Below are 27,333 nucleotides of genomic sequence, written 5' to 3'. Positions count from 1 at the left end.
GTTTTTTTTTTTTGTTGTTGTTGTTTTGTTTTTTTGGTGTAGTTAAGTGAATCATACAGCTAGTAAGTATTAAGTGTCTGAGGCTGAATGTGAACTAAAGTTCTCCTGAGTAGTTATCTAGCTAGCCCTTGAGCTAAGTCTTAAAAGAAGCTAAGTTTTGGGAGAGGCAGGGATGAGGAAGGAGTGCATGGGGAAGGACTTGACAATGGACAACCTTTTGAATTCAGGGAACAGCTGGAAATTCAATACAGCTAAGAAAGGGGAATAGTATGAAATAAGGTTGGAAGCTAGTCTGTAGAAACACTAAATTTTAGACTCAGGAGTCTCATCAGAATGAGAAATAATTGCTACAGTAATATTACTAAGATATGTTATCTTGTGGGCTTAGAGAATGTTTGCATTAGCTTTAAGTCTTGGTAAATGTCAACATAAGGCAGAGGTTAGTAGTAGTCAAGCTATTTAAAAAGCTTGAAATGTATTTTTATTGATATATTTTGTTTTCAAATCATCTGCAGTTATAATACATCTATCCTCTTTCTTCTTCTCCTTTTTCCTCAATTCCTTATAATAAAGGATAAAAAAGAGAAAGAAAAAAATCTAGCAAAATCAATGAATAAAATGAAGCAATGTTCCACATTCATAGTCCCCTATTGTTACAAGAAGTAGGAAGAGGAGAGGGGGTCTTATCCTATTTCTTCTTGTTGGTCAAGTTCTGTTGTTATAATTTCACAGCCTTCACTTTCAATTGTCTTTTTGTTCCTCTTTGCAGCTTCATTATTATAATCATTGTGGAATAATGTCCCTCCTTCTGATTACTTCATTTTGCATTAATTAATAAGTCTATATCATAATATTCATTGTTTCTTATGACATTGAAATAATCTGTTACAATTCATGTACCATTTGTTTAGCCATTCCCCAAGTGAAGGGCATCTAGTTTGTTTCCAATCTCTGCAGCCACAAAAAGTGCTGCTATAAATATGTTTGGTGAAGAAAATGTTCATCAAATGTTTATTGATTAACTGATTGATGCACTTGTTCTTTTTTTGGATATGGACTCTCTTGGGAACATGCCTAACAATGAAATCTCCTGGTTAGAGAATATGAACATTTTAGTCACTTTCTTTGAATAATTCCAAATTGCTTTCCATGATAATTGGACCAACCCACAATTCTAGTAATAGCACATCATTATACCCATTTTCCCATAGTGCCATCAATACTGTCAGTAGTCATTCTTAATACTGTTAACTGTATTCTCTGTATCATTATTATATAGTATCCCTATAAGCAAAAACTAAGATTTTTTTTATTGTATTAATAAATGAATGGAAAGTATTGATTAAATGGTTACTATGTGTCAAGCACTATGCTAAAGTTTGAGGATACAAAAACCATAGCATTTGAGACTAGATTTGAACTTGGGTCCTCCTGAATTAAAGGCTGGTGCTTTATCCACTGCGCCACCTAGCTGCCCCTTTCTAAAATGAAACCACCGTACACAAAGAGAATCGGTGGTCAGGGAGGTACTTTGGCCAAGAAAGTTATAAGGACAGTCCCTGGAGTTTTAGAAGAGAGACTGACATAGTTAACTAAGGGAAGGGAGAAGGGCAAATATATGAGTGGCATAGAAAGCTGTGAAGAAGACAGCAAGGAAATAGGGAGTCAATTTTAAAAAAAAGAAGCATTTATTAAAGCTTCAACTATGTGCAAGGCATTATGCTGAGCATTTGGGATTTAAAAAAAAAAGGTAAAAGGATCTCACACAATCTAAAGACAACAGAATGTAAAGCATGTATAAAACTGTACGCCAAGTGAGGTCTCACCAATATATATAGCTGTAAAGGCGATGGAGGAGATGTATGATCTCACATGTGGCTTTTCTCATAACAGACTAGTAAGAACTTAATAAATATTTGTTGAATGAGTGACTCCCCCATTGCGCCTCTTTATGTCAAATAAAGACTGTTAAAGTATCATGGTGATTCATCACCTCTACAGATGGACAGCAGATCTGAAATTACATTAGTTTAATGTTTTCAAATCAGATAGTGGAAGTAATAAACAATTGGTGACTTAGAAATTTAAAACTATTGAGTTTTTTAAAAGTTAAGACTAAAATATTTTAAAATGTTACACAGTCAAAGAAAGGAGAAAAAATTAGATCCATGGGTGTTTTTTTTTTTTAAATTTCACATAAAATGGAAACGTGGGATAGGATGAGGGCAAAAGGAACTACATAGAGCTAAAGTCCCTCAGATTTATGTAACAAATAGTTAATTCATGAGTTGTATAATTGAGATATCAACAAGTATGATTAAGCATGTCAGGTATTAGGCTAAATCAATATAAACGTAAGCAAAAGAAATTCAGTTGCTGCCTCAAGGAATTTTTGTTCTAATTGCGGGGGGGGGGGGGGGGGGAGGGAGAGGAATGGGAGGGCAGTCTTAAAAGGAAGCTGAAAAAGGAGAAGCAAAAAGGGAAGGAAAGAAGTTGCCCATACTAAATAAAACTAAGGGACCAAGAAATATAAATTTAGAATTTTAATTTGACATTCACAGTAGAGTAGTAATTAAATGGTAAAGAATGGTGGGAGTGGACATATGTACAAGAGAGTGATAAGTGTAGTCAAAAAATGTCTGCTGGTGGGAAACAGCTACAGATGGTTTACAGGAATACAAAAACTGATAGGAAATTTTTTTTTCTTAGCACATTCAGAAAGATGAAGGGAAATGTCATCTGGTCAGTAACATCCCCCTTATGATATCTGTGAGCCTTCTTTTATCAGTCACTGATTCAGCTGCACAAAAAATAGAAATAAAATTTCTAAAGTAAGATAATGTTCTACTCATTCTTTCCACACAGAAATGACAGTGACCTCTTAACAATGAATTTGGTTTTGGGGAGGGGGAGTGAGAAATGCTGCTGGCATTCTCATTGTATAACACTGTTCCCTATCTTCTTACAAGTGATGGTCTACAGTGCTTTTGCTTCCCTTATTCACTCATACTATAGGCATAGTAATTAATTTTTAATTAATTTTTTCCCCAAAGATCTGCCTTTTCTCCTTCCCTTTCAAGAAAGAAAAAAAAGCAAATTCCCTATTACAAACATGTATTGTCAGGCAAAAATAAATGATAAATGCTCTCTTTCAGTGGTTCTCCCTCCCAAAAAATGTTTCAATCTGCATTCTGAATACTTGGTATGTTTTAGAGCAGGAGTCTCTAATCTGGAATGAGTGTACTTCTAAAGGGGATGAGGAACATATGGCAAATAACTATAGTCTAAAAATAATTACATTGAGATTAGTTAATCTATGTTATTTCTTATATGCATTAGCAAGATAAACTTTAGAATTAATTTCTTTATATATTGAATGGGGATTTACTAAAAGCCAATGAATACTAGGACCATAATGATTATAGTATATTTTTGTTTAATCAACACAAGTTCAAAGACCTCTTAGGGTAGGATATAAGAGGCATTAGGAAGCCCTTTTTTCCTTCAGTTTACCTGGCTTGGATGCAAGTATGAATTGCTATCCTGTCACTGACTTCCCATATGGTTTTATCAAAAAGCCAGTTAACAATCTTAGTTTATTTCTCCTCCAGTTTATAAGTAAAGTTAAGAAACCAAATCAAATTCCTGTGAAAATGCCCTGGAGAAAAATATTGGTTTGGATATGAGTGCGTGAAGCAGAGAAAGAAAGCCATCAGTCAATGTATTTCCTGCAAATATTTTTTAGAATCCAAAACAAAGGAGAAAAATAAAAGATGTCCATCTAATGCTAAGTAGAAAGTCTAAGTAACCAATCTGAACTTTATTTTGAGGATGGGTGCTTCTTTAGGGTCCCTAAGAGTAGATGTTCAGATGAAAGCTGAACTACATTCTGAATCAGACACAGAATGGAACAGCCCTGATATCAATCAAGTACCTACCAGGGTACAAAGCACTGATTTAGGACAGTACCCACCCAACTATCTCCTATAACTGTTTATATGGTTTTAAAAACTCTGTATACATAAATACTGGGATCTATGATTTGTATTTGTCTTGTCAAATGATATCCAGGGAAACCTGGATTTAAAAAAAGCAAGCAGCCTTACTACTGACAAAAACAAAATCACTATTCTACTTTCTAAGTTGAAAGGTTAAAAAACCATTCCTATTTTGTTTTGAAATGTATGTTATCATTTGAAGCTTACTCTGTTTTTGTACTTATAGCACATCCTTTTCCTCTGTCATGTCAGTCACTGTGATTGTAATATCCCCTGAATGGCTAAGTCCAGTTTCCTATTCAAGAGTTATTTCTTTGAGATTCTGAGATAAATTAAGCTACTTCATTTAGGAAGGTCACCATTCCCAGTACCAAACCTCTTTTTTTTTTTTTTTTAAACTATCACCAGATAGTGTTTAAGTTAGCATTTCAGATAATTTTACAGAAAAAATTGTTTAATGATGAATGCCATAATTTACTTTTTTTTTTTTTTTGGTATGAATTAAGTATAGTTCTGATTCACAAAGATAAGAAATTTAAGTTCATAAATTTCTTTAATAATAATTCTCACTGACATTTATGTAGCACTAAGGTGTGGAGAACACTTGAAATACTTTTATTTGCATACATTCATGAAATAGGTCCTATCAGAACCTCAACTACAGTTATGTCCTCATGGAATGGATGAGAAAACTGATTTTCAGTGAGGTTGGGTAATTTGTCCGTGCCTTTCCAGTGAGCTGCTAATGGGCAGCATTAGAACTTTGGTCTTCCTATCTTCAAGATCAGAGCACTTTCTAAGATATCACATATTGCCTCTCTGATGTATATTCATAATTTTCACTTTAAAAGACTTTTTTTTCTCCTTAAAAAAATCCATAGCAATCTTGATAAATAATAATGACTGTATGGTCATAAATTTAAATCTCACAGGAACTCAAATCTTGCTTCAGACACTGGACAAGTCACCTAATCTGTTTGCTTCAGTTTCTTCATCTGAAAAATGGGGATTAAAAATAAATAGCATCATCCTTTTAGGATAGTTACGAAGATAAAATGAGATAATATTTGTAAAGTGCTTTATAAACTTTAAAAGTGCTTAATAAAGGCTAGCTATCTTTATTTTAGTGTGAGATATGATAAATGTTCTAGATAATAATGTCAATGTCTTATTAATTCAAGTCAGTGTTTAACAAACATTTATTAAATGCCAATAATGAAGGGAAATGTCATATGTTCATACGGCTATCCAGTAAGTTTTGGGATTTTGTAAAGCTTTAATAGGAAACTGGATTCAGTGGAGACAGAGAGAAAATGAAGGCAGGCAGAAGTAAAGTAACTTTGCCCAAATTCACTCAGTAAATATTTGAAGCTGGGTTTGAACTCAGTTCTCCCTGACTCCAGGATCAGTGTTCTCTATTTAGAGCACTGTTTAGCTGCTAGTTGTTTTCTTGATGTCTCTCCCATTAGAATATGAGTTCCTTGGGAGCAATGACTTTTTTTGTTTCCTCAGAGCTTAGCACAGGCCTTGAAATACAGTAGGCACTTAATCTAGGGTAGGTGACAATTAAGATTTTTTTCAAATGTCCAATAGGACTTGTGATATTTGCATTGTAAAAGTCATAACATTTTTATTAGGATAGCAATTGTAAATGATATAATATGAACGCTATATCGATAATGTTCAAGACAGAGAGAACAATTATTATTACTTCTTACTACTAGGGCATAATATAGCTTCCTGTTTAGTTGATATGACTATCAACAATGTTCTAAATCTACCAGCTCTGGAGTGATAGAGCCCAAATGTGTGTCATGCCTTAGCACCATTCTCCACCAAAAAATTCCAACAACCAAGATAATAATTTTTTAATAATAACTTTTTTTGTAAGGACAAAACACAAAGTAATAAGAAAAACAAAATCAGCAAAAAAATTGGGGTTTGTTTTTGACTTTTTCTCTAAGGTAGTTGGGAGGGTAATCAGCAAAGAGACTTTGATTTAGTCCATTTCTGTCCACATTCAGTATATCCCTTTTAGGAAGACTGGTGCCAAACTCCTACCTCATTAGATATCTTTAAGATCTACTCCACTTTTAAAATTCTATGATTTTATGAGAGGCAGAGTGGCAATAATGGGTAAATTTGGAGTCAGGGAGACATACTACCTAGTCATGAATCAGTCCACAAGCATATATTAAGTACTCATTATGTGCCAGGAACAGCCTTAAGGGCTGGGAATAGAAAGATAAATAAGTCCTCAAGGTCACATTTTAATAGGTGAGGCAATATGCAAACAACCATGAACATTCAAGACATATGCAGAGTGGATGGATGGTAGTCACCAGTGTGAACTTGGACACGCTATTAAGTTTCCCAGTGCTCTAGGCAACTCTCCAAGACTATATTTATATAGATGATTTGCAGATCATCACTGAAGGAGGAAGTTTCCAAAATGATAAAAATGATAAAATAAATGGGAGATCTACCCCTTTTCTATCCCCCTATAAGTCTTACCTCATCCTGATCTTCAGTGGAAATTGAATATACATGAGAGAGGGTGATCAGTGGACTTAGGTCCTGGAAGAATATATAATGGAAACATAATTGAAAAAAAAAAGAACTTTGGCCCCCTTTCCCCCATCCCATAAAACCTTAAGGAGAAGGAGAAGGAAAGGACATAATAAGGGACAGATTTGATCCCTCTCCTTTCCTGAACTCCATCAATACTTTGAATGTCAAAATATAATGGTTTCTTCTATATAGTGGCCTAGTTTCTTCCTGTATGCTTACACAAATAGATCTGTGTTCTCAGTGATGAAGGGATTCCTTCCACTGTTACTCATCTTTGCCTACTCATCTTGTGAGATTTTTCTCCATGTACTACCAAAATGTTGTCACCAGGATTCTCACTTTATCTTCTCGTTGTGAAGATATCAATGGAGCAGCCAGAACTGTCCAGTGATCATCTCCTGAACCTTTTTCATTCATTTAACCTCAGTGAAGAAGAAAGGGTGCTCTAGGGTCAGGAAGACTTTCAGATCTCACCTCTCATATTTATTTATGTCTCTAGCTTCAGAATCAAAGAATTTTGTAAGGGGACCTCAGTGGCTCTCTAATCATCCCCAAATTGAAAAGAATCCCTGCTATTCAATATACCTAATAAGATCTCATCTCTGCTTGAAAACCTGAAAAGGAAAGGATCTGTCACCTGTTGATTCAGCCCATTCTACTTTTGTGTAGCTCTGTTAGGAAATTTTTCCTTTTATAAAACTTATATTTCTCTCTTTGCAATTTCTACCCATTGTTCCTGGTATGTCCTATCTTTTACATGCCAGCTCTTTAATCATGTTTCCTTAAATCTTCTTGAAGCTAAACACCATTCCTTTTTTAAAAAAATTGTTCCTTTCATGTCATAACAAGGTCATTGCCCATGCTAGTTGTAATCTTCTAGACACTCTAGATTATCATTGTCCTTTTGAAAATGTGGTCTCCAGAACTGAACACAATACTCAGGAAAGAAATGATGAAGGGAGAAAGGACAGAACGATTATCAGCTCCAAGTTCTGGACCCTCACTTTCCCAATGTCTCCACATCACACTAACTCAAAGTGCACTTGTCCTTCACTAAACCTCTCAATATTTTTCAAACAAATTGCTATCTAATAATGTATCCTTCATCTCACACTTTTGGAGTTGAATTTTTGAACTTTAGTATACGACTTTAAATTTATCTCTAATGAATGTCATCTTCTCAAACTCTTGCCTAGTGGTTAAGAACTAACTCATTCAGTGCATTTGATATTTCTTCCAACTTTATGCCAAGTGCAAATTTGATGGACATGCCTGCAAAATATAAGTGTAATATCTAGACACTGCCCTTACAGAATTATGTTGATCTTTAAGTGAGATAAATGTATATGAAGTGCTTTGCAAACTTTAAAGTGTTCTGTAGATGTCAGCTGTCATTTGCTATACATAGGCTCATGATCACAAGTTTGGAGCTAGAATATACCTTAGAGACCATTTGGTCCACACCTCTCACTTACTAACCATCAAACTATTCTGAAAGGCAAAAGAAAAAAAATACAGAATCATCAAAACACTCAATCTTAAGAGCCTTGGAGATCTGGTCCAGATTCCTCATTTTAGAAATGAGAAAAATGGAGACTAATTTCTTAGAGATGTTGCAGAGGACATTGATTCAACAGGCAAGCCCATACTAGATGATCTCAAGATTCTCATGAAGTCTAGGAATCTGATAAGAATAGAGAGAGATTAGGCAGTCTTATTAAGGTTGGTGCGTCAGCCAGGATTGGAAGCCATCCTTCTTTTGTGGAGAATAAGGTCAAGCTGCCTTGACTCTAGAGCTCTTTATGCCCCTCTAGCATCTAGGTTACTTGGGAATCTTTGAATCCAGAAGGTCTATTCCCTAGACATAGCTAGAGAACACTACCACTATCACCTCCTCTGGTTTACTTCTTCTTGTTCAATTGCTTCAGGCTTATCTTTGTGACTCCATTTGAGGTCTTCTTGGCAAAGATATTGGAATGGCTTGCAATTTCCTTCTCCAGCTTAATTTACAAATGAGAAAATGGAGGCAAACAGAATTAAATGATTTGATCAGGGACATAGAGCTAGTAAGTATTTGAGACCAAATTTAAACTCAGGAAGATGAATGTTCCTGATTCCATATAAAAGTTGAGTAGCATTTTTAAATGTGTGAAACTGAACCAAATCAAAAGGACTACACAGTGAGAGCCACAGGAGAATTTGGAAAACAACTAGTTCAATATCCTTATTTTAAAAAATATCTATTTGTTTTTCATTATGAACTTAACAAAGATCAACAAATATGTATACTTACACATCTACATTACATACATATTACTTATTTTGTTAAATATTTTCCAGTTATATTTTAACCTGCTAAATGTGATAGCATTGTTTGATACCTCTGACCTAATCCTGCCCATAAATAGAGGTATCTCCACTATACTGGGGAAGCAATTGTCCAGACCTGCTTGAGGACACTTCAAGAATGGAAACCCATCAGCTCTCATGCAACCTTGTTCCTCTCTTGGACAGCTTTACTGCTTAGGCAGTTTTTTCTGATATCAAGCCTAAATTTGCCCCTTTGGAACTTCATTTCTTTTGGTTTGTCCCTTTGGGGACAAGCAAAACAAGTCATACTTTGATGATGATATGGAAATAGGTAAAGACAAAGAAAAAGGTTTAGATAAATAAAGAAGAGAAGTAGCAACGGATGAGTAAAGAAAGAAGCAGAGACAGAGAACAGTCATAAGGTATAAAAAATAACCTTGGCATCCTCTTCCAAAGTTGTCTGTAGGGAAACTCTGCTGGAAACTAGAAATTGTGTCCGGACACCTTAGTAATGCCCTTTGAAATGGTAGATAATGTTGATGTGCCTTCTCTAAGGGTTTAATAGGCAAATATTAGGTATGAAAGAAACTAAAGTAAGGATAAGGGTTATAAGCATGCTATGATAATCTTAGACCAGTAAGCTATGAAAATATAATTAGAACTGGAAATTTAATTATTCATAAGATTCTTGATGTAGCAAACTTCCTGGAACTTGCAAAACTTGTTGAGAAAAAATTTTGCTCAGTTGTTTTAAAATATAGAGGCAGACATCTTTTAGTCAACAAGTTCTACAACAGCTTCCCTTGGCCCCTTCTTCTCCTCATGGACCATGGTGTATATCTTCTGATGGTGATAATGAAAAATTTTATTCATGGGTTTGGATTTAAATGTATTCCATAGAAGAAGGGTTAAGTAAAAAATAGTAGGGGATCTATTTATTAAGCCATAAGCTACTATATACTTTGTGCCAGTTACTATGCTAAGAACTTGACAAATATTATTTCATTTATTCTCAGAATAACTCCATGTGAATGTACTATTCTAAGTTGGTATCGTGGGAGACAAAATGTAGGGGTAGAGTTTGTAGAGAAAACACCTTGGTTCAGAGAACACTAAGTCCCTGCCCTCACAGACTTTATAGATTAATAAGGGGGCATACACTGAAATTTAAAATATAAAATAAGTATAATGTACATAAAGTTACTACTACCAAACTATTTTAGAAAGATACTTAGTCTCCAAAGAAAAATATAAATTCATCTTTTAAAATTAAGAATAGAAAATACAAAGATCTATTCAGTAAATATGAAATAAGGGGAAAAAACCCTGCTTTTGGATGATTTCAGAAAGGCCTGGAAAAACTTGCATGAACCGATATTAAGTGAAGTGAGTAGAACCCATTCAACATTATAAACAGCAACAAGAAGATTATGTGATGATTAATTCTGATGGACATGGCTGTTTTCAACAATGAGGTTATTTAGGACATTTCTAATAGATTTGTGATAGAGTCATCTGCACCCATCTGCAGCCCCAATTTGAGGGGAATTGAGTGTAGATTACAACATTGTGTTTTCTCCTTTTTTGTTGTTATTTGCTTGCATTTCTGTTTTCTTTCTCATTTTCCCCCTTTTTAATTTAATTTTCTTTTGCAGCATGATAATTGTGGAAATATGTGTAGAAAAACTGCACATGTTTAACCTATATTGGATTACTTCCTGTCTAGGGAATAAGCTATTATTAAAAAAAGAACAACTGATTTTACTCATCATGGTACAGAAGCAAAGATGCAAGATGAAAAAAGAAAAATAAGATAAAGACAGAAATAGGAGATAGTGACAAAAAGAAAGTAGCACATAGTTAGAGATTGATGCACAATGTAATATAGGAAAAAAAGATAAAAGAATGGTATATACAGGCAAAGAAACACTCAGAATTAGGAAGAAAATTTGATGTTTTAGTATTTTCAGTATAAGATAAGATTCTTAAGGACAGGAATAGTTTCATTTTTGTCTTTGTAACCCCCACACAATGCCTCTGACAGAAAATATAAGAGAAGTCTCTGGGATACTGCTAAAAATATTTTTAAAAATTATGTTGCATTTTCACAACTTTACATAGATAAAGATATATTGAATCTGTGTACTTGCTCCACAGTCTCCAATTATTTAAACCAAGACTCAAGATACAAGGCTCCTATATTCTAGCCTCCTTCCTATTTCTCCAATATTAAATTAGCAACATCAGGGTTAATATGGATGAGGGGGAAAGAAATGGATAAAGTCCTTAAATAAAACAAATGACTGTACATGTAGAAATCAGTTCTTTGGAGCAATATCTATCTCTGCATAAACGGATTGGCCTGGAGACTAAAAGTAGAAAAGTATTATGGACCTTTAAAAAATACCACTGTCAAATGGATTTATTAGATGTAAATATGAAAATCTTTGCACTTGTGATAAGCTCATAAATAAAACAATGAAACTCATTTGAAAGTGCTTATAACATATTCAGGCTTGGATAAAATGGAATGATAGAATTTTAGAGCGGAAAGGGACCACAGAAATTCAAATCTTTCACTTTACATAGAAGACTGAATTTCAGCATCACATGATTACCCAATGGTTGCAGAACTATTACTCACTTGGACAGGAATTAGTTTACTCCATGTGTCTAAAGTGATAGTTCTGATTCTTTTGAATTGTCTTAAGATTTGTACTGAGGCAGATAGATACTTTGTTTACTACCCTTAAGAGAACTCTATAAGTCACTCACTATTCACTACATAAGCTGCTGTATGTTGAAAGATTTTCAAATTCATAAAAAAATGTACACTGATATCTTAGGAAAAATCACTGTGGAGAGACAACCAATTGAAGAAAGAATCCAGACAAAAATCCCTCAAAAATTAGACTGTTCTATATTTTAAGATTAATTTGCTAAATACAATATAGTAATTTCAATTGATCACTCTGGCAGTGATTAAACATGTTCTGTGACCAACATTCTTGGCTTGACTAAGAACTTCCAAAATAAATTCATTCTTTTGACAAATATTTACTGATACATTCAAATACTCATACAAACTCAAAAAATATGAATTTATGCACAAAATACCAAGATTTTATGTGATGATTAAGTGAATTTTCAAAATGCTCAAATATTAGCATAAGCATATTACTTCGGGAGGGGGCAAAGGTCTGTTGATTTGGCCACACATCGTTTCAAATCCTACTCTGAAAAAAAGTGACCTTAAGTACATATGCAAATCATTTAAATTTTTTTTAATTTTAAAAAATTTACTTATCTATGAAAATGAATGTGGACTTGATGGCTTTACTTTCTAGTTCTAAATGAATGATCCTATATGAAAATGCTTTTTTTTTTTAAAGGTAGCGTAACAAATAAATATTAATATAGTCTTAATAAGGATAATAAAAGCCATATTGGCACATAGTAGATACTCAATAAAATGCTTTCTGAATTGATTTATAATATGTCTATGTCTCCAATGGAACAATTCAATATTCCTTATTACAGCATCGAGCCTAGGTGAGATACTTAGTCATACCTGACTCTTCATGACTCCATTTGGGGATTTCTTGGCAGAATACTGGAGTGGTTTGCCATTTCCTTCTCCAGCTCATTTAACAGATGAGGAAACTGAGGCAAATAGGATTCAGTGACTTGCTCAGGGTCATACAGTTAATACATTTTTGAGGCCAGATTTGAACTTAGGAAGCTGAATCTTCCTGACTCCAGGTCTGACACTCTATTGATTGCACCACCTGGCTATCCTATCATGTAAGAAACACTTGAGTTTAAATCTATCCTCAGATAGTTTACTAGCTGTATATCTCTTGGTAAGTCATTTAAATTCTTGCTAAGCCTCAGTTTTCTCATCTATAAAAGGGGATAATAAAAGCACCTACCTCCCAAGGTTTTATAAGGATAAAATAATATTTTAAAATGCCTTTATTACAGCAATAATTATTATTGCTATTATATCTTTGTTATCATCATCCACTTTGCCAAGGAGAATCCTGCTTCCCACCCTAATAAAAACCAGATATTTTGTTCTTATTAATATAAATGGCATTTTATCTAAAAATATTATACATGTAGAATGAGATAAAATACTTACACACAAATTCCTTTGGACATTTACCATACATTTCTCAAAACTTCAGAGAAAAAAAGACCATCTTTGGGCTCCAAGTATTCAACCTAAGATGACTTTTATTAGATAGTATCAGTGTTTCTTTCTTTTTTAAAAATCAGTGTAGCTCTATACCACTGCTGTATCATTTAAATTGTCCATTAAGTTGTCAGTTACCAAAATAACCATGAAGGCTACTGAAGGTTCAAAGCTGGGAAATAGAATTTAAAAGATCAGTTAAATACCTCCTTAAATTACTCATTAATATTAAAAAGAAAGAATCAAAAACTTGAATTAGATGGAATTGTTAAATTTCATGAGTGAAGAGCTCCATTCTAAATTTCCATTTGAGGTGGGTACTCAGGCCAGCTATTTCTCCTTTTCTGACTAGGCTACATTCCTTTGCACTTTTCCATCATGGCTTAGGTACATTCCTAATCTTCCCTCCCTGCCTTTTCTGCTTCTTTTTCTCTTTTGTTTTTATTCATTAGATGGTAAGCTTCGTGAGGGCAGGTGATTTCTTTTTACTATTTGTATCCTCAGCACTTAGCACACTGCCTAGACCTAGCAGGCTAGTTTAATAAGTGTTTATTGACTGGCACCTAAACTATAGCAAACTATATAAACACTCTATATTTGTAAGATTACTGGAGAGTCCATCATCTGAGTTTTGCATTTCCCAAGAGTTTAGTGTACATTTCTTTTCAAACAATAAGTACATAATAAATATTTATTTAACTTTGATTTATTAATTGAAACAAATTCCTTGGTACGGGTTGTGGGGTGCAAAATGAACATGAAAAGTATGGCTTTTCTAAAATTACTAAACTGAAGAAGAAAGATTGTTTTCAAATCTAAATTCAACTGAAATATTTTTTCATTTTTTTTGGATTACCAGCAAAAACAAATGATTTAGGCCAAAACCTTTTTACTTGCTATTAAGATACCTGGACAAGGACTGGAATACAATAATACTTTAGAGAAATAAAAGCAGTTCTTTCTTATTGCAGAAAGGCATCTGAAATCATTTCTGCTTTCCCACTGATATCAGCTCCAAGTTTCACAATAATGAAGACAAATGCATACTATATATTTTATGAAATAAACATTATTCTTTTTTGACATTTCACTAAATAATTAAACACTACACTTTTTACTGCTAGATGTACTGATGCATTTATTTATTTTTTTTAAAATGCTTCTTCCTATAAAGGAAGAACAGATATATTGTTCCAGGGAAAATTAGAGGGGATTTCTTGAACATCTACATTAGAGAAAATAAATTTAAAATTGATAATAGCTTAGTAGATATTTTTGCTCTTAATTTCGCAAAACCAAGCCATTCGGAAGGTTATGTGTGGCTACTAATAGTTTTATTTCCAATTATTATATAATGAAAACTAAAATATTTACACGTTTGATTTACATTCAATCTGGAATTACTTAATTCATATGGTATACTTGCCAGGTAGGTAAGTATTATCAATTTTCAAAGTAAAGGGTTTTAATGAAATTCATAATGAAAAGAAGCATCAAGGCCTGAAGTTTGGCATGTTAATAATGTATAGTTCTGAGCCACAGAATCTTAATTTGCCGAGTATTGTGGAACAGGAACTTTTTATTGGTTATATCTATAAAACCAGAAGTGTTCTATTTTATCCCTAAGATCCCTTCTAACCCTAAAATCCCATAATCCTACAATTTATTTTATTAGGGGGATTTACCATTCTCATTCCTTGACCCTGCAAACACTGCTAAAGTCTAACTTAAATAGCAAGAAAGATTAAAAAAAAAAACTAAATTCATTTTAGAGACATGAATAAGTCTTCCCTTAACAGCCCCCACAATTCTGAATCACAATCTTGGTGAAGTCAAAGAAACACGGGCTCTGCAATCAGAAAATCTCACCACTGACACAACTTTCTTAGGACTCAGGTTTCCTTTCTCATCTATAAAATAAGGCTATTGGACTCGATTATCTCTGAAGTCCCTTCTAGGTCTCTCTGTGTGATAACATCCCCAGTATGTTGCGTGAGGTTTATTCCTGCTATTATATTACATCGTTTACTCTTCCCTTCACATCATCTCAAGTAAGAATGTAAACACCTTAAGAGTAAGGAATATGTCTCTTTTCCAAGAGTCAGTCAGCTCTCATCGGAATCAATTTCACAACCATAAATGGACAGATTGATGATATTTCTAACAAGTTGTGACAGCCAGATGCTGAGATATTAAGACAACTGTATTCTTCATGAAGGAGGAATTTGCCTAAAAGCAAAAATAAGAACTTGGTCTAACAATTAACTCTGTCCCTTCATTTATTGACGGGTGCTAGCAAATTCAAGAATGTTCTGTACATTGAAAAAATAAACAAACAAAAGGGGCAAATCCAGTTAACCTGAAACACTGACACATTTTATTTCTCTGGAGCAACAAGATAGACTGTCTAAGCTACTGAACTTGATCACCATTTTTATTTAAAATCAGATGGTTTTGGTTTAGTTGTAACAACTATTCTGTGATAACATCTTGCTTTTTGACCATTTAATTATATTGTAGTCCTCGAATGCCTTTTCTCAGGATTTAGTCAAGGTAATGATCTCTACCTAGTGGATTATTTAGGAGCCAAAAAGATCCTTGTTCAAGGTCTTTACCTTTCAGTGCTCTAAGTGGGTTTCTAAGACTGTGAATTGTAAGAGGAAAAAAGTCATCTGCATAGTTAAAGGGAGTTTCCTCACTTGGGAATTACCTATGCTAATGGAACCATAGTTCTATTACACATACCCTATTTATTTTGATGATCAATCAAGTGAAGAAGCCTAGGGTATTATCTAAAAACTTTTTTTACCCTAAAGAAAAATGTTAGCTGCCAAGAGAAAAGGCTCTTTCTCAAAACTAGCAAGTTTTATTAAGACTACACAGAGACAGTCATCAGATTTCAAATCAGTCTTCTTAAATTTTCCTAAAGCATTACAGGTATTCTCCTTTGTTATTATTACACTCTAACTTTGTATTATGTTTTTCTATATGCACATTCTTCATCTATATCCAAGTGTCCTGCTCAGAATAGATGCTTATAGCAAATTTTAGTTAAACTGAATTTCATCAATTCACTATATATGTTAAATTCCTTTCTGCATACTACATTTCAATTACATTGCCTATTTCTCTGCACCTCACCCATAATACCTCAATCTCCAGTCTCCTATACCTATGTGATAACAGTCCCCAATGCCTACAATACACTCCCACCTTGACCCCACTTCTCATGATCCCTTACTTCCTTCAAGACAGAAGCAGCTTCTAGAAGTCTTTCCTCAATCCCAACTGCTAGTGGGACTCTCCCTAACAATCCTCTGCTACTTTGCATTTGTTTGTATCCACTTAAACATGCCATGGAGATTCTTCTGATAGAATAGAAGTTTCTTTTCTTTTTTGTGGGGGGGTATTCTTGGCATCTTACACAATGTTGGCACATAGCAGGTGCTTCCTTCTTGTGGTTTGTATAATTTTAGACAAGTTAATTAACCTCTGTGGGATTTGAAGGGAGGGAAAAATAAGCTTAGTTTTGAACATGTTGGGTTTAAGATCTTACAAGTTATCTAATTTGCAAAACTTGGTGATTCAATAATAAAGTTCAAAAGAAAAAATGAGGCTAGAGATATATTCTATATAGGTATATAGATATAAACATGTTGTATATATGTCTATGAATATATATGAACATATATGTATACATAATATGTGTGTGAGTATGTAAGTCACCAAAAAAGAGATGATAGTTAAGTCCAATGGAACTGATGAGGCTATCAAGAGAGAGTAAAAGTGGGGAGAAAGACAGAAGGCCTAGGACAGATTTTGGGGGACCACCTACAATTAGGTGTATCCAGGTTGCAGAAGACCTTTGATTCATAAATCCTGTCAAAAGAGCCCTTTTGAATTCCAATAGGAGATCCAGGCTCTCACAACCCCCCACCCAGATCTGAGCCAACCTGGGACACCACCCACAGGCCCCTTTAGCTAAATCCCTCATTATAAAAGAGCCAAGCTGAAGCTCTCTCGTTGCAGAAGTTCCTAACATGGCAGCCTTATGCCTGGCATGCCAAGGTTCTCTGTCCACTGGAATCCTATTTCCAGTGCCCTTTTATCTCTACTTTCACCTTTTACTAATTAGACTTTAACTTTACTTCCAAACCCTATAATAAACCTCCTTTACCAATCTAGGTTTTCAGGTCTGTAAATTCCTTTACAGAGGACTCTTGCGCTGCTACTAGACCTCATTTAACTCTGTATCCTTGCACTGAATCAAAGGGGTTGCAGGGGAGCTCCATTTGACTCCCTGTACCCTAAATATGCCATTAGACCTCAATTAACTCTAATTTCATTTAGTTACCCCAATTCTAAATCTCATCAAGTTCAAGAGGAATCGGACAGAACTGAAAATGATGGAATAACAACAATAACAAAAGAATTAAGGGGCACGTCGTGGACAACAAGGGAGATAGCAAAGAATATTGAGAAGTTTTTTTTAAAAGATGTCTTAAGAGACTTGGATTAGAAAGCTACATTGATATTCCATACTATTTTTCCATAGATACTTAAATGCTTAAAGTAACTCATTTAACTATACCCAACACTAGTACTGAGGTACTCTTACTCCTTGTATACTTGGCTAATTAGTTCAACCTGGATAACAGCCCATTGCACTATCCAAAATAATATAAAATATTCTGTCAAGTTCATACAACTCCTTGATAGGCAGTGTGATACAGTACAAATAGCCTTTGACTTAGAATGGCTGGATTCTAATCTTGTCCCTGAAGTTCACTGGCTATAATAAATAGAAGGAGCCCATAAGAGGGTCCCATGTATGATCCTGGGCAAGTCACAACTGGCTTTCTTATTTGTAAAAACTGAGGGGAGGGACCTAAATGGCCCATAAAGGTTCTTCCTAAATTTATAAGTCTATGATCCTTGTGTCCCTTAACTTATTTTAGCCTTGATTTCCTTATTCTCAAAAATGGGTACAACAATATTTGTCCTATATTATTTGCCTCACAAGATTATTGTTATGATGCATGTGAAACTACATATATTTATATACATAAACTGCTATTATGAGGGCATATTTTGGATATATTGTTTAATGAGATTACTAATCTTGAAAGATTAAGCTAATCTATCCAATGATAACCAATTCACTTATACACATTCTTAGGAAGCACATTTGGAATTTATGAAGCCACTAATTCTACCCACTACAGTGGTAAGCTGACATTTATCCAGAGCTTTAGGGTTTGCAAAACACTTTACATAAGTTATCTCATTTAAGCCTTACACAACCCTGTGAAGTAGCTGCTATAGGTATTATTAGCCCCATTTTCCAAACAGGGAAACCAAGGCCTAGAGAAGCTAAGTGTCTTGCCCATGGTTACAATTCTACTAAGTTGAGCCCATGTTTTTATGCTTCCAAATTCAGCACTCTATCTACATTATCTCTCAGAAATAAAAGCAAGCAAATTCTTCCAGCAAAAGAACTGAGTTCTACACAGTCTAATAAACTTTACTGAGCACTTATTCTATACATGGTACAATGCTAGTCCCCAGGAATTAAAAAATGAAGACACAATTGCTTGTCCTCAAAGAGCTTTAATCCAGTAGGAAGGATAAGTTATGTACACAAATAACTGTAATCTAAATTTATAATACCTTAAAGACAAAGGAATATATCCCAGACAATGAAGGATTTGAGAGGAAAATCATTTCCACTAGGATCAGTTTGATGAGACATACATAAACCACCCAACCCTGTTGAAGGAGCCAAGATGTGGGATACTCTGTGCTCTGAATTAATTTTAATTAGACATGATCTTGGAGGTCACTACAAGGCACTCTAAATATTCTGCTAATTAGCAGCCCTCAGAGATGTGCAGGCTGCCTAGAGAAATGTGCATATTTTCCTTGATGAGTAATGACAAATTCTAGTTAAGAATGCATTTGCAGTCTTATAGTAATGTCATTTTACTTTCTCTTTCCATTTCAGTAATATGAATTTATTTTCATTTGAAATATAGAAATGTTGAATTTTACTTTCTTTTTAAAATAAAGCTATTCCAATGTGAACCATTCACTAGGAAAGCTGAGAGAAGGAGCCCTTTGTGATATGACATTATATTTTTAGATTTCATGCTCCACAACTGAAGTTAACTAGTGAGACTAGGAGGAAACTATTTAAATCCATCTATAAAAGTTTTGAAAACTACAGAAAAGTTGCGGTTACCTGGCATTTCAGTAATTGGAACCCTCAAATGAATACTATTTTTCCTCAGGGCAAAAGTCACAAGCAGAATCCAAGAGCAGTAGGATCAGAAAATAAATTAGGTTTCAGTGAAAGTTTAGGCCAATTGGGAGGACTATTGCATTTAGTTAAAGGATGTCTTTTCTTTTCTTTAATGTTGACTGTAGGGATCAGGAGGAATAGGTCTGTAGATTGACTTGGTCCTTACTTTTCTTTTACAATAGAAATGAGATTCTAGAAAGCCTTTTTTTTTTTTTTTTTTTTTTTTTTTTTTTTGGATTTCTGAGAGTTCCAACTGTTTGGCTGTTTGCATTTTTTAGCTGTGCTGTTTTATTTCTTTTATTCCCTTCACTTATTTATTTTATTTTTTCTGGGATGGAGAGACCAAAATTGCAATAAAAGGATAAATGATAGAATGTTTTGGAACTTTTGATAAAACAAAACCTTTTATCCCACCGCACATCCTCCCAGGACCATTATGGTTTTAAGTCAGAAGTGAATTCAGTAAATTTTTAATGCTGGGGATTGTTCCTTAGGGAATTTCAAGATTAGAAAATTTAACCTTTGCAAATATTCTATTTGCTTTATGATAATCACCTGATAACTTGCAGTTATTCCAAGAATAGGTTTTGGAGGTGTTACATTCCATAGCCCAATGCTTTTATTTACATTTGTAGGACTTTGGAAAAGTTTTACTTTCTAGAGTTGGTTTCCAGAGTGCCTTCTCTCTGTCCAGGCCAGTATTCAGTTGAAAAGTGGTAGATTTCATTCTCTCTGAGCCTTCTTCAGAGGGTCCTTCCTCTGTGTAAGGACTGGGGTGGATGGTCCCTCCTAGCTCTAAATCTGTGATTCAATGACTTTTAGAATTTTAGAGCTGAAATGATTTATAGAGTTCATCTAGTATGGATGCCCCTCCTTCATTTTACAGATAAAGAAACTGAAGCTCAGAGAGAATACTGCTTATAAATTCAAAAGTCAAGCAGGCAGGCAGGCAGGAGTTAACTGTCTTGGTGACTATCTGGTTTAATCCCATATTTTTACAAATAAGGAAAATCCAGGCTAAAAAAAAAGTGAAAGTGACTTGTGCTCTGGTCATTAAAAAAGAAGTTTTCTGTTAGTCATTTAGTTGGATTTGGGGGGGGGGGAAGGGGCAAAGATACTGGAGGGGTTTAGCTGTTTCCTTTTCCAACTCATTTTATAAAAGAGGAAACATTAAGGCAAACAAGATTAAGTAATTAGGCCAGGGGTCTCATGGCAAGTAACTGTCAGAGGCTACTTTTTAACTCAGGAAGATGAAGCTTCCTGACTCCAGGCTCAGGATTCCATCTCCTGAGCCACCCAGAAGCTTTTTACTTGACTCTAATTGGCCAAACCTCTATTTTTTTCTCAAGTATTGCTACAAGGATTTAAAATTAGAAGCGCCATTAGAAAAATAAGAAATAGGCTGACTATAATGCTATCATAATCCCCCTAACTTATTTTTTCCTTGCTCCATCAATGAATTTTATAATGTCTATTAAAAATTGATACATTTTGTTGATGACTCCTAAATTTGGCCCTAGCAGATACAGATTCAGTGCTTTATTATTATTATTTTTAAATAAAGCAAGAGACAAAGCACAGAATTTGGATCAAGTATTCAATGAATATGAATTGACCAAACTAAATGATAGCTAGAATTTATTTTTAAAAAGCAGCTTCACAAGGCAAATCTACCTATTGCTTAGTAATAATTAATGTTCATCATAATGGTGTTGCAAGATGCTGAATGATCAAAATGACATTCCTACAAGTCTACATAATGCACTTAATTGGAAATTCACATTTTTTCAAGAAAAGTATAATATACTCGGTTTAAAGGCAAGAAACTAAAGAAAAAAATGTACTAAGGCATTTTGTGAAGATTTCCTAGGAATGTATGCTTACTGTGTGTCTGTGCTTAAAGGCTAATTCTCAATGAATCAGAACACTTTCCCCCCTTCCCCTTTAAGTATTTTACTTAATTGAATTTTATTTTCAACCCCCTTAAGAAATTAAAGAACAATTATGCAGGTTGCTAAATAACAGGCACATTTACATGACAATAATTTTCCTCTATGTTCTGAAGTGCTGCCAGAGTCAGGCAGTTTGTCCACACTGTGAGTACATTTATTGCTATGATTTATTAAGCTTTGAAATGTTGTATAACCACAATTAATTTCCTTAACTACCCTTAGTAGTCTCAGGTATCTACAAATAGCTTTAACTTTGAATTCCAAGTAGAATTTGAAAAATTTTTTTTGAATTACCAACGGAAAAGTTGGGAAATGTCTTCAATTTCCTTTTTCTCAAAGAATTTATAAACTCATAGATTGAGAGCTAAATGATTTTATAGATTATCTACTCCAATGACCTTCATCCACCAACACTTGAACTGACTAGCCCAAAGTCACAGAGGTGGTTGGTTAGTTAGGTAGCAAAGCCAAAATTTGACCCTAAATCCTTTTACTTCATATTTAAGCATCCTTTTCTGCCTATATGTATTTCATGGGAGGAAAAAAAATTAACCCAAAACCAAGTCTATGAGGCTTGGAGAACAAAATCCTGTGAACCAAAATATCTGTTTAAATAATAATAAAAAAACAGACAAAAAAACTATTTTTATATATTTTGTTAAACATGTCATAATTACATTTTATTCTGTTCTGGGCAGCACTCAGGAGTTGGGGGTATATGTATTGAGATTGATACCTTTGGTGTAGAAGACAAGGTTGAAACGACTTCCATGATTATTGTATATATTGAATTCTCCTTTAGTAGGAATTTCTATTGCCTGGCATGCTTTCAGGTGAAGAGTGAAATGTCCTACACTCTGACCACAACCTCCCATTTTTCTGTCTCCTCATAATGAACTCTCGTCCCTCAATCCCTTCTTAGTCATTCATTCTACTTAAATGATTTCTGGATTCATTGCTTCTGTACTACATTGTGAATGGAACTGATCTGGATTCCTTGCCTTTGTACTACCTTGTGAATGGGACTAATTGGATGAAGCTTTCTCAGTATTGAGACTAAGTCACATGATCTCTATTCCCAGGCCTTCATCCCTATTCTCAGGTCTTGGACCTTAAAGGGTTTCAGGGAGACATGTGGTGTCTAAAGGTTAGACCCTCAAGAAATGATGTGACCCATAGGAAGTGACATGACCTACAGGAAGCAGACAACATTGGTCAAGGGTAGTTCTGTCCTTTTAGTCTATCCAATGAGAAGTCTCAGGTCTTTTGCTTTTAATCCTGGACAAGGTGGAAGCTGGCCAGGTTCCAGGAGCACAACACAGGAGTTGGGATGGCTCCCAGGTGTGCTTGGGCCTCTCCTTGCAGGAACTAAACACATGTTTTCTCTTTGTACCTGAAGATGTCTCTGATCAGTTAATTTGGGAAAGGGGGTCTAGCACCCATCCCACACAATTGTGACCTTAAGATCTGCTATTTTAAATTTTCACTAGCTACAACCATATAATCTACCGCTCATCTGCAAGAGTCCACTAGCCTGGACCTAAAAACCTTCCATACTATGTAACCTCTACATGTTAAAATGAGCTCCTCAAAATTCCCTATTGCTGTGAAGTCACTACTGGTCATCATTCAAATTCATATCCTGGAAGTCATTTCAGTCCCAATCAGTTACCAAGTTCCACTGATTCTACTACTATGAAAATCATCTCTCACATATGTTTTCTCTCCAATTCTATGGTTACCATTTTTGTTCGGATCCTCCCTGTCTTTCATAGGGTTATTATAATAGCTCCCTAATTGGTTTCCCTGCCACTATACTTTCACTTTTGCAATAAATCTGACAATTGGTCAGAATAATCTCTCTCACTATTCAGGTCTGATCATGTCAGTCTCTTAATTTAAAAATAAACAAATAAATAAGCTCCTAAGAAACCCCTTAGACTGGTATTAAAAGCTTTCCTCTTCCTGGCTCCAACTTACCTCTCTATTCCCATTCACACATTCCAAAGTCCAAACTGGAAAACTAATTGTTTACTCAACATTTTCTCTTCATAAAAAAGCAAAAAGGACCCACATGTGCAAAAATGTTTACAGTAGTTCTTTTTGTGATGGTAAAGAATTGGAAATTGACTGGATGCCCATTAGTTGGGAAATGGCTGAATAAGTTATGGAATATGAAAATAATGGAATATAATTGTTCTATAAGAAATGATGAACAGGCCGACTTCAGAAAAGCCTTATATGAACTGATGCTAAGTGAAGGAACATTTTGTGATGATCAACTATGAAAAACTTAGTTCTCAGCAATTCAGTGATCTAAGGCAATCCTAATAAATTTAGGATGGAAAATGTCATCTACATTCAGAGAGAGAACTATGAAGAGTAAATGCGGATTAAAGCATAACCATTTTCATATTTTTTTCTTTCTTGTGGTTTTTCCCCTTTGTTCAGATTTTTCTCTCTCAACATGACCCATATGGAAATATATAAAAGATGAATGAACATCTATAAGCTAAAATTTTTAATTTTTATCTTTTATATTTGTATATTCATAGAAGCTGCCTACCTACTATAAGAATGTATTTCCTGCCTTATCTCTGCTTTTCAGAAATATTATCTTTAAAGCTTACACTAAATGCCACCCTTTTCTTTGATTCTCCTAGATGTTAATGCTTTTGTCATCCTCAAATTTTCTTTTCTTTTTTTTTTTTAAAGATTCAGTTTTCCTTACTTTTCCCCCTCCATAAAGCACGAAAAACTAAACTCATTACAAACTTCTATAGTCAAACAAAACACATTTCACACATTGTCTATGAAACAATAACATAAAGATAAAAAGAAAAAGGAAAGTGAGGGAAAGGACTCCACCTACACTTAGAATCCATCACTACTTGGAGGCTGAAAGCACATTTTATTATTAGTCCTTTGGAATTGTGGTTAGTCATTGTATTGGTTAGAGTTCCTAAGTCTTTCAAAGTTGATTATTTTTACAATAGTTATGATTGTTGTCAATTGTGTTCTCCTGGTTCTGCTCACTTAACTTTTGGATCAATTCAGACAAATTTTCCTAGTTTTCTCTGAAACCATTCTTTTCATCCCCCAAATTTTCCTAGTATGCGTTGATCTCTTTCTCTTGTTCTTTTCTCTTCCTACCTTATATCATATGACTAGTACATGCATATTTATCCCTAATATAATATAAACTCCTTGGGGGCAGTTTTTCTGTTTTAGTCTGATTGACTAGCCCAGTGTCCTGAACCAGTAAATGTTTCTTTAATTGTTGTTTGTCTGTTGTTATTGTTTGTCCTTAACTTTAGAAGAGAACCATGATATTAGGGAGATGATACCATGATATGCTAATGAAGTGGATTTAAGTGAGGTAGGTCTGTGCAAGGTCACCTATCTCACTTCTCCTCCAGAACTATCTGGGTAGCCAGGTAAAGATCAGGTTGACAGGAGATGGCCTTGGGATGGAAGACCCTGTCCTTTTGTTGTTGGGCTACTAAGTAAACTAGTGAAATTTTTTAAATTGTGCTTTAGTCGCCTGGTACAAATTTGTATGTAACCTCTGCTGAATTTGCAAGATTCTTCAACAGTCCTACCATAGATTCTCTCTCCTCTCCTCTCCTTCTCCTCTCCTCTCCTTTTCCCTCTCCCTTTCCCTCTCCCTCTCCTTTTCCCTCTCCTCTCTCTGTCTCTCTCTCTCTCACTCATTCTCTCTCTCTCTCTCAAGGTGTGTTGAATCAGACAACCTAGCACTTAAGGCTAATTACCTATGGTACAATGATTCTATTAGCATATGTTTGGAAAAATGGTCCTTTTCATGGTTCCATGAAGGCTTGATGTTTAGTGTATACAGTTAGTTGTAGGTAAGGATTAAGGGGTGGGGTCAGGGAGGTGAGAGAACTTCACTTTGTAGCAGGACCAGGAGAAAGGAGGTTGGTGGAGAGCTTGTGACAGTTTCTCTATCTCCTTCACTTCTTCCCCTGAAGACCAAGGACTTTTACTTATCCTGACTCTGGCTGTTACTGAGGCCTCCATGGAGCTAGCCCATACTTTACATCTTTCTCTCTTTCTTTATAGCTTTTTATTTTCAAAACATGTTCATAGATAATTTTGCAACATTAACCCTTGCAAAACCTTGTGTTCCATTTCCCCCTCTTCTCTCACCTACTCCCTTAGATGGCAAGTAGTCCAGTATATGTTAAACATGGTAGAAATATATGTTAAATCCAATATGTGCATACACATTTATACCATTATCTTGCTGCACAAGAAAAATCAAATCAAACAGGAAAAAAATGAGAAAGAAAATAAAATGCAAGCAAACAACAACAAAATGAGTGAAAATGCTATGTTGTGAACCACACTCGACTCCCACAGTCCTCTCTCTGGGTGTAGATGGCTCTCTTTACCACAAGATTATCAGAACTGGTCTGATTCAATCTCATTGTTGAAGAGAGCCACATCCATCAGAATTGATCACCGTATAATTCCCAGAGACTCTCATCTCAATTCCTAAAACAATCATTCTAAACATTCCATTTTCATCTTTTCCCCTTGGAATAGATGATTTAATTTCATGTAATGAAAATGTAAATTCTTGACTCTTCAAAGAATCAAAGTTGAAGGAAGATGAGCCAAAAAGATGAGGAGATGTACTGGGGGTACAAATAGGCTACAGCTTATTTCAAATGATTATCTATGTACAAGAAGTGGTATAAAATACATCATCAAAAATTATAATAAAAAAATTGGCTGGTCAGAGAGAGAAACACTCCAGACATTACAATAGTACCTCCAAATTGCAGAGTTGGAGGAAGGCCTCCAGGATGTTGGTGAATCCTCTGTTGAAGGTCTACAGAAGATTATAGATAAAAGTAGCCTACAATGAGAAGACATGACTGAATTGCATTCTACTCTACATTGATATTTCAAAATTAAAATACTGAAGAGTAAAAGCAGCATATTTTATTTTTGCAGAACAGAGAAGCTTAACAACTTAATGTCACAGCACACTGGTAGTATGCAAATCAGGAAAATTAAATTGGTTCTATTATGAACATGAAACAGGCAGTTATATGATGGCATTTTAATAGATCTAATATGATGTTGACAAGCAAAACAATGAGTACTTTCAAGAAGGAAGATTAATAGACTTTTATGCCTGGTTATCATTCCTATCTTGTCAACATTTCTTGAATTACCATGAATTTTGAAAACCAAACCTGAATTGGATTGCAAATCCCTGATACATGTTGATCAAGAATACGATTGGAGTATACATGAAAAATATCAAGAAACATACCCTAACACTTTCTCTAGGAAACAATATTATTTGTATAATGCTATTACTTTTAGTAAAATATAAATGATTAATTTTTGGAAAAAAACATCTCACTGAATTTTCCAAATCATAAATGAAACTTAATGCTTTGGTTTTATTTTTAGCATCCCATTGGGAAGGAGAAAGAACTCTGAGCAGCCTGCAGAAAGGGCATATCATCCCTTACTGTGTTGTATTAGCTACTCATGTAATAGTGATTTCAAGATTAAGAACACATTTTACTAGTATTCCTTTTCCATGCTTTGCCACTTGTTACCATACTAGCTGGGTAACAATATTCTGCCTTTTTAGTCTGATCAATTAACATACCATCCAAATAGCACCATGATTTGATGAAGCTCGTACCAAGCTCTCAGCTTCAAAACTAGGCTATATCTGTTTATTTGGGGAAGAAGCCAAAAATCAGGTTGAGCCTATTATCCTTGCTTTTTAGAGTGGCAGTAGTTGATTTTAAAAAGTGAAAAGGAGACAAATCAACCTCTGCTGGGAGGGAGAAGGATGTGGTCAAGTATGTGAACCACAATTTATATTTATACAACACTCTGCATCTAAGGAAAACATGTTTAACAAAGAATACATTTCAAAACAATACTGGGAAAAACGGAAGTCATCACAAAAGTCCTCAGTCTTTAAAGCCTTCAGCAACAGCTTTTTGC

The 27,333-nt window shown here is 34.6% G+C and overlaps 1 protein-coding gene and 1 long non-coding RNA gene across 3 annotated transcripts in view; both read right to left on the bottom strand.

Moving 5' to 3' along the window:
* C4H1orf21 (chromosome 4 C1orf21 homolog) overlaps positions 1-27,333 on the bottom strand; it is a 268,613-nt gene that overhangs the window by 63,094 nt on the left and 178,186 nt on the right. For both annotated transcript variants that reach the window (XM_074308574.1, XM_074308575.1), the window contains exon 7: positions 6,513-6,575. In XM_074308574.1, coding sequence (XP_074164675.1) covers positions 6,513-6,575 — 63 coding nt within the window. The remainder of the gene's footprint in view (positions 1-6,512; positions 6,576-27,333) is intronic.
* On the bottom strand, positions 24,470-26,950 carry LOC141565491 (uncharacterized). The gene is made up of 2 exons (XR_012489038.1): positions 25,041-26,950; positions 24,470-24,973 (listed from the first exon to the last, which is right to left on the bottom strand). It is a non-coding gene; the product is annotated as an uncharacterized LOC141565491 (long non-coding RNA).

The sequence above is a fragment of the Sminthopsis crassicaudata genome, chromosome 4, assembly GCF_048593235.1.
Source record: "Sminthopsis crassicaudata isolate SCR6 chromosome 4, ASM4859323v1, whole genome shotgun sequence".
NCBI classification, from domain to species: Eukaryota; Metazoa; Chordata; class Mammalia; order Dasyuromorphia; family Dasyuridae; genus Sminthopsis; species Sminthopsis crassicaudata.
The sequence above is the reverse complement of the archived record's forward strand: the minus strand, read 5'-3'. Positions and strand labels throughout refer to the sequence as shown.